This window comes from Salvelinus alpinus, chromosome 2 (assembly GCF_045679555.1).
Source record: "Salvelinus alpinus chromosome 2, SLU_Salpinus.1, whole genome shotgun sequence".
In the NCBI taxonomy this organism is placed as follows: Eukaryota; Metazoa; Chordata; class Actinopteri; order Salmoniformes; family Salmonidae; genus Salvelinus; species Salvelinus alpinus.
In genome coordinates this window covers 89,447,391-89,461,501 of record NC_092087.1, presented here as the reverse complement: position 1 = coordinate 89,461,501, position 14,111 = coordinate 89,447,391, and the positions used below count along the sequence as shown (strand labels likewise).

General features: G+C 45.3%; 1 protein-coding gene across 6 annotated transcripts; it reads left to right on the top strand.

The window, feature by feature from the left end:
• The first annotated feature begins 47 nt into the window (after positions 1–47).
• r3hcc1l (R3H domain and coiled-coil containing 1-like) lies at positions 48–13,741 on the top strand. Of its 6 annotated transcripts, none has more exons than XM_071389806.1 (9): positions 82–189; positions 642–1,164; positions 1,807–2,000; positions 2,209–2,279; positions 2,682–2,777; positions 3,353–3,493; positions 11,883–12,334; positions 12,519–12,554; positions 12,649–13,741. In XM_071389806.1, exons 1-7 carry the CDS (start codon positions 107–109, stop codon positions 11,936–11,938), a joined length of 1,164 nt encoding a protein of 387 aa, XP_071245907.1. In that variant the 5' UTR covers positions 82–106; the 3' UTR covers positions 11,939–12,334; positions 12,519–12,554; positions 12,649–13,741. The 6 variants fall into 6 exon arrangements, with proteins under 6 accessions (XP_071245909.1, XP_071245908.1, XP_071245907.1 ...); XM_071389805.1 differs by having other exon boundaries at positions 11,883–12,409; positions 12,500–12,554; XM_071389808.1 differs by lacking the exon at positions 12,519–12,554 and having other exon boundaries at positions 48–189; positions 637–1,164; positions 11,883–12,409; positions 12,630–13,741.
• Positions 13,742–14,111: the final 370 nt, after the last annotated feature.

Here is a 14,111-nt window from a genome sequence, read left to right as displayed (position 1 = left end):
ACGAATACTTTTAATATTCAGCGGTTCGACCAATGACTTGTCTTTTTTCAACAGAACTACAACTACCAGCAGCAATTTTAGTACTACGTCATATACATGCGACAGTATGTTTTTTCCCCTTCTAATTCTAAACATCCGGCGGTTTGTTGTTCGGTTGATATCTAGCCAAGTGATAAACTACAGATTAAGGTATTTTACTAATGCTTATACGTTTAAGATTTTAAGGAAATAATTGTATAGAATGTCTTGCTCTACAGTGCATTATGTGTTAGGTGTATTCGGGTTATTGCTAGTTAAACTGGATGCATACTGCTGCATAACGCAGCCAAGTCTAATTTATCACTCAAACACCCCGTTACTGACAACGAATTAGCAGAGAATGTAGTTAACCAGTTTGGACTTGTTTTTAATTTAGTACAGTATAGTTGTGTAAGATTTGTACATACAGTTTGAATGGTTCTAAGTACCATGGCGCATGCGTGCTAGCTATTAAATGACGGAGGGTGCTTATGCGACTTAACTAAAGAGAATTGGAGAGAGGGGCCTAGCTACTCAATGAACCTTTCATAGGTATAATGGGTGCCATTTGGGATGAATCCTTAATGATTTGTTCTTCCTCCTTTCTCTTCCATGTAGGACAGTTGTATGGTGATGGAGGGGGAACAACCTCAAGAGGACTGCGCCCAACCCCAGCCCTCCGCGTCCTGCTCCAAGAAGCCAGACAAGCCCCTCAACCAGCCCAAGAAGAAGCAGGACGGCCCCAAAGATAAGGCCCAAACCCAGGGAGACGGCAAACCAAAGCCCAGGCCTCGCTACACGGACAAGGCCCGAAAGAATGCCAAGAACAAAAAGGACAAAGGAGGGAAGATGGGAGGAGAGGGGAATGGAGTCCTAAACGGTGAGGCCAAACTGGAGGAGACGGTAGAAGAAGGAGGAGGCGACGCGGGGCCACAGAATGACGGACAGGCTGCTACAGCCAACCAGGGAGGAGATGGAGATGTGGGTTCGCGACTGGAGACGGGGAGCAAGAGTTCTCCGTCTGAGAGAGAAGGGGGATCCCGGGAGGGGATAGAGTCAGGCCCTCAGGAAGAGGAGGAGGAGGAGAGCTGGGATGCTCTCTTTGATGACGAAGGAGAGTGTTTGGACCCCCATGTGCTAGAGGAGGTGAGGCTGCCTGTCTGTATGTCTATTTGAGGAGGTGAGTCTGTCTACCTGTGTCTGTCCCTGTCTGTCAGGAGGTGAGTCTCTCTCTCTGTCTGCATCCCTAGAATACTGCTATAACACTCAGTGTATGTCTGCTACACGTTTGCTACTTATTAGTGGTACTATCGCTGCAATGCTGTTATTTACACATCTACTGTCCTGTCTATAGTTGGAAATCGTTAGGAGACTAGTAAGCAAAATTACTCTCTCACTTTCTCACTCTCTCTCTCACCCTCACCCTCTCTTTCGCTCACCCTATCTCTCACTCACCCTCTCTTTCTCTCTCTCTCGCTCACCCTCTCTCGCTCACCCTCTCTCGCTCACCCTCTCTCTCGCTCACCCTCTCTCTCGCTCACCCTCTGTCTCGCTCACCCTCTGTCTCGCTCACCCTCTCTCTCGCTCACCCTCTGTCTCGCTCACCCTCTGTCTCGCTCACCCTCTGTCTCGCTCACCCTCTGTCTCGCTCACCCTCTGTCTCGCTCACCCTCTGTCTCGCTCACCCTCTGTCTCGCTCACCCTCTGTCTCGCTCACCCTCTCTCTCGTTCACCCTCACCCTCACTCTCTCTCTCTCTCGCTCACCTCTCTGCCCCCCTCTCTCTCAGCTGGCCATAAAGCAGGGCAGGAAGAAGCGGCCGGTGCAGGAGGCCAGGTTTGACTACTACAGCTTGGATCAGGAGAGAGAGGGGGACGATGACACTGAGCTCAGGGAGGATGAGCTGTCTAACATCATAGAAATCTACGACTTCCCCACAGAGTTTAAGACTGAAGACCTGGTCAAATCCTTCCAGGCCTACCAGTACGTACCAGCCTTTACTGTCTTTTTACAAGTCCTGAGGTTCAGTAAAATCTCATTCCACCCTAGTTCCTATCAATACACAGCGACGCTCCGTCTCGTCGAGGGGCAGCCGAAGCTCCGTCTCGTCGAGGGGCAGCCGACGCTCCGCCTACAGTATGTGGTGGTGATGAGATGCTGAAGCTGTTTTTGTGTGTGTGTGTGTGTGTAGGCAGAGAGGCTTCGACATCCAGTTTGTGGACGATACACACGCCCTGGCTCTCTTCAACAGCCCCATAGCAGGTGAGTCACACAGCTTTTATAAAGGAAAGGAAAAGCCATAGACTCTGGTAGCTCTCTCCGACACAATCATTTATTCACACACCTCATCACAGGTGAGCTACACCTGACCACAGGGGAGGGATACAGCTGAACATGTTTCATACACAGCGTGTCTCTCTTCTGTCAAACTTTACTGAACGTGTTTGGATGGTCAAATGAAGTAGTGGTCAACGTGTTTTAATAGTGGAGCTGACTTAGCTGTCTTCTCAGTCAACACTCAAGTCAACATCTGAGCTAAACATTTAGCAACTGAACTCTCTCTCTTTGTGTGTGTGTGTGTGTGTGTGTGTGTGTGTGTGTGTGTGTGTGTGTGTGTGTGTGTGTGTGTGTGTGTGTGTGTGTGTGTGTGTGTGTGTGTGTCAGCTCGGGAGGCTCTGAGGACCAAGCACCCGCTGTTGAAGGTCAGGTCTCTGGCTAAAGCCTCCGTCACCACCAGGGCCAAGGCTCGCAGCTGCTCAGGTACTGACTATCCTCTCTTTCATTCATCTGTCCATCCTTTCCTTTATCCTCCATCATCTGACTCCTTTTTTTATTTCTGGAACTCCTTCATTTTTGACCTGTTCTCTCTTCCTCTGTCTGTCTGTCTGTCTGTCTCCTGTATTCTCTCTCTCATATTTCCTGTATTCTCTCTCTCATTTCTCCTGTATTCTCTCTCTCTCTCATTTCTCCTGTATTCTCTCTCTCTCTCATTTCTCCTGTATTCTCTCTCTCTCTCATTTCTCCTGTATTCTCTCTCTCTCTCATTTCTCCTGTATTCTCTCTCTCTCTCATTTCTCCTGTATTCTCTCTCTCTCTCATTTCTCCTGTATTCTCTCTCTCTCTCATTTCTCCTGTATTCTCTCTCTCTCTCATTTCTCCTGTATTCTCTCTCTCTCATATCTCCTGTATTCTCTCTCCTTCACCCCATTTCATTCTCTTCCTTGATTGCTTGTCACCTGTTGTGTATTCTTTGTCCTTCTTCCTTGCTTTCTTTTACTTTCTTTCCCCCCCCCCTTTCTCTTTCATTCCCTCAACACTCTCCCCCTCTCCTCCAGACTACCTGCTCCCTACTAAGGAGCGTCCCCAGACCAGTGCAGTGTTGGCCCGCAGGCTGGTGATGGGGGCGCTGGGCGTCAAGAGTCCCCAGAGCAAAGAGCACCGTGAAGCAGAGAGAAAAAAACTGCAAGATGCCAAAGGTACGTGATTTAAAGGGGCAATCTGGAATTCAGGAAATAATAACAACAGAGGTGACCCCGCCACTTGTTTTAGTAAACGGCTGAGGGATGGGGCTTGAGAAATGTAACCACTCTCCAATTCATAGACAGCTATTTATGCAAGGACTGTCCATCCATGACATCAGACTGATCGTTTTAACCATCCGTGACGTCGGACTGATCGTTTTAACCATCCGTGACGTCGGACTGATCGTTTTAACCATCCGTGACATCGGACTGATCGTTTTAACCATCCGTGACATCGGACTGATCGTTTTAACCATCCGTGACGTCGGACTGATCGTTTTAACCATCCGTGACGTCGGACTGATCGTTTTAACCATCCGTGACATCGGACTGATCGTTTTAACCATCCGTGACGTCGGACTGATCGTTTTAACCATCCGTGACGTCGGACTGATCGTTTTAACCATCCGTGACATCGGACTGATCGTTTTAACCATCCGTGACGTCGGACTGATCGTTTTAACCATCCGTGACGTCGGACTGATCGTTTTAACCATCCGTGACGTCGGACTGATCGTTTTAACCATCCGTGACATCGGACTGATCGTTTTAACCATCCGTGACGTCGGACTGATCGTTTTAACCATCCGTGACGTCGGACTGATCGTTTTAACCATATTTTGAAGCATTACGGTGCATTCAGAAAGTATTCAGATCCCTTGACTTTTTCAACATTTTGTTACGTTACAGCCTTTTTCTAAAATGTGTATATATAAAAACAAAAAATCATCAATTTATTCAATTTGCAAAAATGTAAAAAAAAATTGCATTGTAATTATGGGGTGTTGTTTATAGATCTATTTTTTAAAACTCTTTTAGAATAAGGGGTTTTGATGGGGTACGACCAATGATGGGGGTAACCCTGGGTGACTGACAGGGGGTGCTGTTTGGAAGCCACTGCAAAGCCGTCTTGGTACTCCTGCATTGTAAAAATATATATACAGTGGGGAGAACAAGTATTTGATACACTGCCAATTTTGCAGGTTTTCCTACTTACAAAGCATGTAGAGGTCTGTAATTTTTATCATAGGTACACTTCAACTGTGAGAGACGGAATCTAAAACAAAAATCCAGAAAATCACATTGTATGATTTTTAAGTAATTAATTTGCATTTTATTGCATGACATAAGTATTTGATCACCTACCAACCAGTAAGAATTCCGGCTCTCACAGACCTGTTAGTTTTTCTTTAAGAAGCCCTCCTGTTCTCCACTCATTACCTGTATTAACTGCACCTGTTTGAACTCGTTACCTGTATAAAAGACACCTGTCCACACACTCAATCAAACAGACTCCAACCTCTCCACAATGGCCAAGACCAGAGAGCTGTGTAAGGACATCAGGGATAAAATTGTAGACCTGCACAAGGCTGGGATGGGCTACAGGACAATAGGCAAGCAGCTTGGTGAGAAGGCAACAACTGTTGGCGCAATTATTAGAAAATAGAAGAAAATAGAAGAAGTTCAAGATGATGGTCAATCACCCTCGGTCTGGGGCTCCATGCAAGATCTCACCTCGTGGGGCATCAATGATCATGAGGAAGGTGAGGGATCAGCCCAGAACTACACGGCAGGACCTGGTCAATGACCTGAAGAGAGCTGGGACCACAGTCTCAAAGAAAACCATTAGTAACACACTACGCCGTCATGGATTAAAATCCTGCAGCGCACACAAGGTCCCCCTGCTCAAGCAGGCGCATGTCCAGGCCCGTCTGAAGTTTGCCAATGACCATCTGGATGATCCAGAGGAGGAATGGGAGAAGGTCATGTGGTCTGATGATTCAAAAATAGAGCTTTTTGGTCTAAACTCCACTCGCCGTGTTTGGAGGAAGAAGAAGGATGAGTACAACCCCAAGAACACCATCCCAACCGTGAAGCATGGAGGTGGAAACATCATTCTTTGGGGATGATTTTATGCAAAGGGGACAGGACGACTGCACCGTATTGAGGGGAGGATGGATGGGGCCATGTATTGCGAGATCTTAGCCAACAACCTCCTTCCCTCAGTAAGAGCATTGATGATGGGTCGTGGCTGGGTCTTCCAGCATGACAACGACCCGAAACACACAGCCAGGGCAACTAAGGAGTGGCTCCGTAAGAAGTATCTCAAGGTCCTGGAGTGGCCTAGCCAGTCTCCAGACCTGAACCCAATAGAAAATCTTTGGAGGGAGCTGAAAGTCCGTATTGCCCAGCGACAGCCCCGAAACCTGAAGGATCTGGAGAAGGTCTGTATGGAGGAGTGGGCCAAAATCCCTGCTGCAGTGTGTGCAAACCTGGTCAAGAACTACAGGAAACGTATGATCTCTGTAATTGCAAACAAAGGTTTCTGTACCAAATATTAAGTTCTGCTTTTCTGATGTATCAAATACTTATGTCATGCAATAAAATGCAAATTAATTACTTAAAAATCATACAATGTGATTTTCGGGATTTTTGTTTTAGATTCTGTCTCTCACAGTTGAAGTGTACCTATGATAAAAATTACAGACCTCTACATGCTTTGTAAGTAGGAAAACCTGCAAAATCGGCAGTGTATCAAATACTTGTTCTCCCCACTGTATATTGGAAGCTATGGAAATGCATTTATTAATGTCTACATTAGTTTCTGACAAGCAGAATCTATTACAGAAACCTTAATGCATACCTTTAAATTAGATTATTCAAACAGGAACATAAAAAGAATAGAATAAAAATGTTTTTTAGATTAGTGTACTAATCTTTCTGTCCCTAATATAGCAACAAAATATTTAAATACGTGTAATTTTGTCCTTGAAAACATTTAATTAAAATATTGTAGAATTCCATTCATTCCTATGGAGGACTGATCCCTCTGGGAATTCCATTCATTCCTATGGAGGACTGATCCCTCTGGGGAGGGCCAACATGGCCGCCCGGGGGCTTCAAAGCAAGTAGTTAGCCAACACATAGCGTCAGCAATTCAGGGTTTATATACATCATTGAAGTAAGCTGTCGTAGAGTGTTGCTACCACTAGGGGGTGGTGTTCTATCAGTGATGTCTTTTCAGGACCATGAACCCAAAGAAGAGTCTCAGCCTCAGAGAGACTGAGGACAATGCTCTCTAGTGTTCTATAAACACACACACACTGCACGTCGTCCTGGAAATAGCTGCCAGTCATGTTGTTTTAAGTGTAGCCTTTCTTCCAAAGACCAGCTATTGGGGAGAAAGTAGTGTCCTGACGAGATACAAATATAGAACAGATTGTCAGGAAGAACTGACAACTATAGATGTTTGCTGGTGGTGACCTCTTCTTTCACTGAGAGAGAGAGGAGACGTGTGTGTGTGTGTGTGTGTGTGTGTGTGTGTGTGTGTGTGTGTGTGTGTGTGTGTGTGTGTGTGTGTGTGTGAGAGTCCTGAGAGGTTTGGTTTCTGGTTAGACAGCTGACACACACACTCTCCCGTCTCTCTAGCTAAAAGTTTCCTTGAGTTCTCCTCACGCCCTGTGTTGCCGGGCAGAACCTCTACTCTATAATTTCCCTGGTGTTATTTCCCCTCCCAGAGGATTTATAAGTGGACACATTCAGCCAGGAGGACCAGTCACTCTGGTGTTATTTCCCCTCCCAGAGGATTTATAAGTGGACACATTCAGCCTGGAGGACCAGTCTCTCTGGTGTTATTTCCCCTCCCAGAGGATTTATAAGTGGACACATCCAGCCAGGAGGACCAGTCTCTCTGGTGTTATTTCCCCTCCTAGAGGATTTATAAGTGGACACATTCAGCCTGGAGGACCAATCTCTCTGGTGTTATTTCCCCTCCCAGAGGATTTATAAGTGGACACATTCAGTCAGGAGGACCAGTCTCTCTGGTGTTATTTCCCCTCCCAGAGGATTTATAAGTGGACACATCCAGCCAGGAGGACCAGTCTCTCTGGTGCAGTTGGCACCTACTACCAAAGTCACTTAAATATGTTGTCTTGCCCATTCACCCTCTGAATGACACACAAACACAATCCATGTCTCAAAGCTTAGGTTACAGAAGGATTTCTGTCTCCTCCCCTTCATCTACACTGAAGTGGATTTAACAAGTGGCACCAATAAGGGAGTAGACATTCACCTGGTCGGGAGGGAGACAGACGGGTGGCTGCTTATGGAACTGACTTTGTTTTCTGGCCTGGATAACTCTTCTGTTCTCAGGTGAACAGGTCGATATGTGATCATAGACATTATGTGTCTGTGTGAAGCTCTGTTTAGATTGTTCTAGATAACTAGCGCTCCCTCCCCCTGGTGCCCAGGGAGCACAACACATTGAAAATATCTCTTTTCAACCCCTAAAATACGTATTTTCAACCAAAAAAGACATATTTTCAACCAAAAAATACATATTTTCAACCCCAAAAAGATATTATTATAAGGTGGGATGTGCTTTTTATACAGTAACATCCTGTAATCATATACAGTCATCTATGATTCATACAGTAGACGTCATCATATAAGTTGTATATTCTATGTGTACTTCAGTGTGGTGATTAGATTCATTAGGATCCCCGTTAGCCGACACCAATGGAGACGACTAGTCTTACTGGGGTCGGACACATCATGAAAAATACATTACAGACAAAAAACGACTTTACAGTTGACATTTAAAGACATGAACATGGCCTGTGTGTCTGTCAGTTACACACCTGTTACCATGGAGATGTGGAGCTGTTGTCTCTGCTGACTTAAAGGTTATACATGGAACATTTCATCTTGTAACTAGCGTCTAATGTACATGACGTACCAGAACCAGCAAAGGAATACAACTCCACGAGAGAGAAACATGACATACCAGAACCAGCAGAGGAATACAAGTCCACGAGAGAGAAACATGACATACCAGAACCAGCAAAGGAATACAACTCCACGAGAAACATGACGTACCAGAACCAGCAAAGGAATACAACTCCACGAGAGAGAGACATGACATACCAGAACCAGCAAAGGAATACAACTCCACGAGAGAGAAACATGACATACCAGAACCAGCAAAGGAATACAACTCCACGAGAGAGAAACATGACATACCAGAACCAGCAAAGGAATACAACTCCACGAGAGAGAAACATGACATACCAGAACCAGCAAAGGAATACAACTCCACGAGAAACATGACATACCAGAACCAGCAAAGGAATACAACTCCACGAGAAACATGACATACCAGAACCAGCAAAGGAATACAACTCCACGAGAGAGAGACATGACATACCAGAACCAGCAAAGGAATACAACTCCACGAGAGAGAAACATGACATACCAGAACCAGCAAAGGAATACAACTCCACGAGAGAGAAACATGACATACCAGAACCAGCAAAGGAATACAACTCCACGAGAGAGAAACATGACATACCAGAACCAGCAGAGGAATACAACTCCACGAGAAACATGACATACCAGAACCAGCAGAGGAATACAACTCCACGAGAGAGAAACATGACATACCAGTACCAGCTGTCGTGTCTTTGGTATCGTTAAATTGAAGATTTATAGTTTTTATCATAGATTCCTATAATTAGGGATTACGCGACCACTTGAGTAATAGCGTAACTAATTAACTATGAATTCGAGTGCACCAGGGAAAGTTATTAGATTACAAGGTTATTATTTCCCAATATAACCTTTCAGATATTTTAATATCTGATCAATAGTCCTCTCATTAATGATTCATTTACTCTACCTTACGTCAGTCTCATTCCAAACGTCGTAAATCGCTGATCTGCACGAACCCAGTCTTCACTATGAGTCATCCATACATCAATTGTCTTAAATCATTTATTTATTACTAACTAATTAATTCACAGAAATGCATAAACAAACAAACTTAAAATAGTTACATGAAATGGTGGAAGGAATATGCCCTAGTGGGCTAAACCGGCATGGCGGCTGTTAGACAAAGGGAAAGTTGCGTTCGACTAAGAATTCACTACAGAGTCCATAATTATAACAATTGACATGCTAATCCTTACACATGAACGCTCACTCATTCGGGAACAATTGCAATCAATATATATATAGTTACGTCCAGTGTGTGTGTCCTTGGTCGTTGGAGAGAAGTTCGTTTTGGTAGTGGAATGTTCAGAATGTCATTCGTAATAGAATGGATGTTTCGGCGGTTGTCTTTCTTCGCGTTCAATGATACCGAATTCCTAGCTGCAGACTAGAAGTCAATATCAAAGACTTGTTATGATTCGTATAAGAGTTTTAACCACGTGGGATGGTTAAAAGATTCAGCAGTCTGTTCTCAAACCTTTGTCCTCTCGTGATTGAGAGAAACATGGTCTGGGGTAATTTCTTAAGAGTTGGCTTTTATTCAGATAGCAGAGAGGGGTGGTCCCATGGTCTCTGACCCAACTGGCTCAGGGGCGGTCCTTGGATTTAGTTCAAATACAACCGGGAGTTGTATTTTCCTTAATTAAACAGTTCAAAATCATATTACACAATTATACAAACAGTATCATACTCACTCATTCATTTTATACAACAAACAGATGTTAACCTCATATCTGAGGTTATTATATAAACAGCGGTATGGTAATGTGGTCCCACAGTCTCTCCTGAGTTTCTCACATGGTGACCAATGGACATGTTAATAGCTGGACTCCCCACCGGCCTTTAATACTTTTTCCGGAACATGAAATCTGTTCGTACCTCAAGTTCTGTGAGGTGGAAGAGAATTCCTTTATCCTGAAAGTTTACCCTCTCTCTTAATACTGTTTAGCCATGAGGAGATCCTCAGGAATTTACAACGTCTCTCTGTGATCACAGCATGGGTTGAAGGAGCAAAGGGGGAGGCAGGGAGAGGGGGATGGGGTTTGCTATACCCACGCAGGCAACGTCATGACACAGCAAAGGAATACAACTCCACGAGAAACATGACATACCAGTACCAGCAAAGGAATACAACTCCACGAGAAACATGACATACCAGAACCAGCAAAGGAATACAACTCCACGAGAAACATGACATACCAGAACCAGCAGAGGAATACAACTCCACGAGAGAGAAACATGACATACCAGAACCAGCAAAGGAATACAACTCCACGAGAGAGAAACATGACGTAGCAGAACCAGCAGAGGAATACAACTCCACGAGAGAAACATGACATACCAGAACCAGCAAAGGAATACAACTCCACGAGAGAGAAACATGACATACCAGAACCAGCAAAGGAATACAACTCCACCGAGAGAGAAACATGACATACCAGAACCAGCAAAGGAATACAACTCCACGAGAAACATGACGTACCAGAACCAGCAGAGGAATACAACTCCACGAGAAACATGACATACCAGAACCAGCAAAGGAATACAACTCCACGAGAGAGAAACATGACATACCAGAACCAGCAAAGGAATACAACTCCACGAGAGAGAAACATGACATACCAGAACCAGCAAAGGAATACAACTCCACGAGAAACATGACATACCAGAACCAGCAAAGGAATACAACTCCACGAGAAACATGACGTACCAGAGCCAGCAAAGGAATACAACTCCACGAGAAACATGACATACCAGTACCAGCAAAGGAATACAACTCCACGAGAAACATGACATACCAGTACCAGCAAAGGAATACAACTCCACGAGAAACATGACATACCAGAACCAGCAAAGGAATACAACTCCACGAGAAACATGACATACCAGAACCAGCAAAGGAATACAACTCCACGAGAAACATGACATACCAGAACCAGCAAAGGAATACAACTCCACGAGAAACATGACGTACCAGAACCAGCAAAGGAATACAACTCCACGAGAGAGAAACATGACATACCAGAACCAGCAGAGGAATACAACTCCACGAGAGAGAAACATGACATACCAGAACCAGCAAAGGAATACAACTCCACGAGAAACATGACGTACCAGAACCAGCAAAGGAATACAACTCCACGAGAGAGAAACATGACATACCAGAACCAGCAAAGGAATACAACTCCACGAGAAACATGACATACCAGAACCAGCAAAGGAATACAACTCCACGAGAGAGAAACATACTTTTCCAACGCTTGCGAATGTAGATATTTTTTTACCGCGACTAGCCAGTCTGGCTGTTATGTTTCTTGTTTAAGACAAAAACATCAGCAACACGTTTCTTCACGTCCGTGCGACAGATGTGTTTTGGATAATGATACGGGAAGAGGCAGTGCTGAGCCTTTTGGAACTTCTCTAAGTGTCTTTCACAAAACCGTGAAGAAACGATGGCTAATATATTACATGTTGCTCCTTTAAAGTGGAACTAGTCTTTGTCTTTATGATAGTATTGACTACTACTAGTAGTATTGATCTGCTCTCCTATCAACCTGTCTGTCCTGTCTTTCAGAGCAGAAGCGTCTGGCAGCTAAACAGAGAGACGACGCCTGGGAAGGGAAAGCCTGACGGAGAGGAACCACTTCCTGGCTTCTGCCCTCCATCCCATCCTCCCTTCACCGTAGGGACTAGACACACCTCTGTTCCCTCTGTCCTCCATCCCATCCTCCCTTCACCGTAGGGACTAGACACACCTCTGTTCCCTCTGTCCTCCATCCCATCCTCCCTTCACCGTAGGGACTAGACACACCTCTGTTCCCTCTGTCCTCCATCCCATCCTCCCTTCACCGTAGGGACTAGACACACCTCTGTCCCCCACCCCCCCCCCCCACTGAAGCCACACTGGACTGAACAGAACTGAACTCAGCCAAAGCCCAGAGTTTGTTGGCAGAAGTTTTTCTCTTGAAACCTGGTCAGCTTTAGATTAATCATCACTACTAACATTGATAACAGAGTCATATGGAGGTTAGGGGGTCATATGGAGGTTAGGGGGTCATATGGAGGTTAGGGGGTCATATGGAGGTTAGGGGTCATATGGAGGTTAGGGGTCAAATGGAGGTTAGGGGTCATATGGAGGTTAGTGGTCATATGGAGGTTAGGGGTCATATGGAGATTAGGGGTCATATGGAGGTTAGGGGGTCATATGGAGGTTAGGGGTCATATGGCGGTTAGGGGTCATATGGAGGTTAGGGGGTCATATGGAGGTTAGGGGGTCATATGGAGGTTAGGGGTCATATGGAGGTTAGGGGGTCATATGGAGGTTAGGGGGTCATATGGAGGTTAGGGGTCATATGGGGTCTACCTGAACGCTTGTTTTGGATTTCCGTTTCAAAATGTTTTGCTACGGTGTGCACTAATGAATACAACCCTGGTCCATACAACGTAAAGGGGGGAGAATCTAGTATGTGTTCAGAGGCTCCCATGCAGAGTAGCCAGGGTTATTATGGATGAGCGTATTGTACAGGGATGTGTTGCGGGGTTTTGCACCCGCCCAGCACTAAAACACCTGCTGTGCTGATTCAACTAATTCATGAAGAATAGTTTCATGTGTTTTTTTAGTGGTGGGCTGGAACAAAACCCTGCACACATACAGCACACTGTTGGCCCTGTGTAAGATGTGATGTTGTCCATAACCACCAGCGGATGCTAGACAGGACAGTTAAACAGTAAGGTGATGTACCCTCCAGGGTTGGGGTCAGTCCCATTTAGATTCCAGTCAGTTCAGAAACTGAATCGCATTCCAATTCCACATGATCCTCATTGAAAAGCATTGAGGAGAGGTGGAATTGGAATTTCGCTGTACTTCCTGAATTGACAGGAATTCAAATGAAACTGACCCCAACCCTGATACCCTCCTATTCTGTTTTTATTTACTTTTTATATTGTTTTATTACCAGCTGATGGGGATGAGCTAATTATGACCTAATTTATGTTACATGTATTAATCTTATAAAAAAATAATCTCAGTCAGGAAGTGTATCTTGAATCATCCTCCCCCAGTTTCTGCTCGTGTTAAAGCACACTGTTTAGGGGCAGTGTGTCAAGCGTCTGAGTAGGAGAGCTGATCTAGGACCAGGACCCAACCTGTCCATATAATCTTATTCATTGTGTTCTAAAAGGCAAAACTGATCCTAGATCAACACTTGTACCCTGAGACGAATGAGACATCGGGGCCCAGCTATCTAACGGCTTAATAATGACGAGAGAGGACCCATACACCAAATAACATTATGATGACGTCTCCGTTGCACCCTAACGTTTGTAAAAATGTTTTTGTAAAAACAATGTATTTTCTTTTCCTATTGTTCAGTGAACAGGGTTTGTCACTGTTTTTCTCTTATTGGTGGTTTAATAAATCATTTTTAAACTCTTCGTCCTGCTTCTCTCTCTCTCCGCCCTGCCTCTCTCTCTCTCTCCGCCCTGCCTCTCTCTCTCTCCGCCCTGCCTCTCTCTCTCTCCGCCCTGCCTCTCTCTCTCCGCCCTGCCTCTCTCTCTCTCCGCCCTGCCTCTCTCTCTCTCCGCCCTGCCTCTCTCTCTCTCCGCCCTGCCTCTCTCTCTCCACCCTGCCTCTCTCTCTCTCCGCCCTGCCTCTCTCTCTCTCCGCCCTGCCTCTCTCTCTCTCCGCCCTGCCTCTCTCTCTCTCCGCCCTGCCCCTCTCTCTCTCCGCACTGCCCCTCTCTCTCTCCGCCCTGCCCCTCTCTCTCTCTCTCTGCCCTGCCTCTCTCTCTCTGCCCTGCCTCTC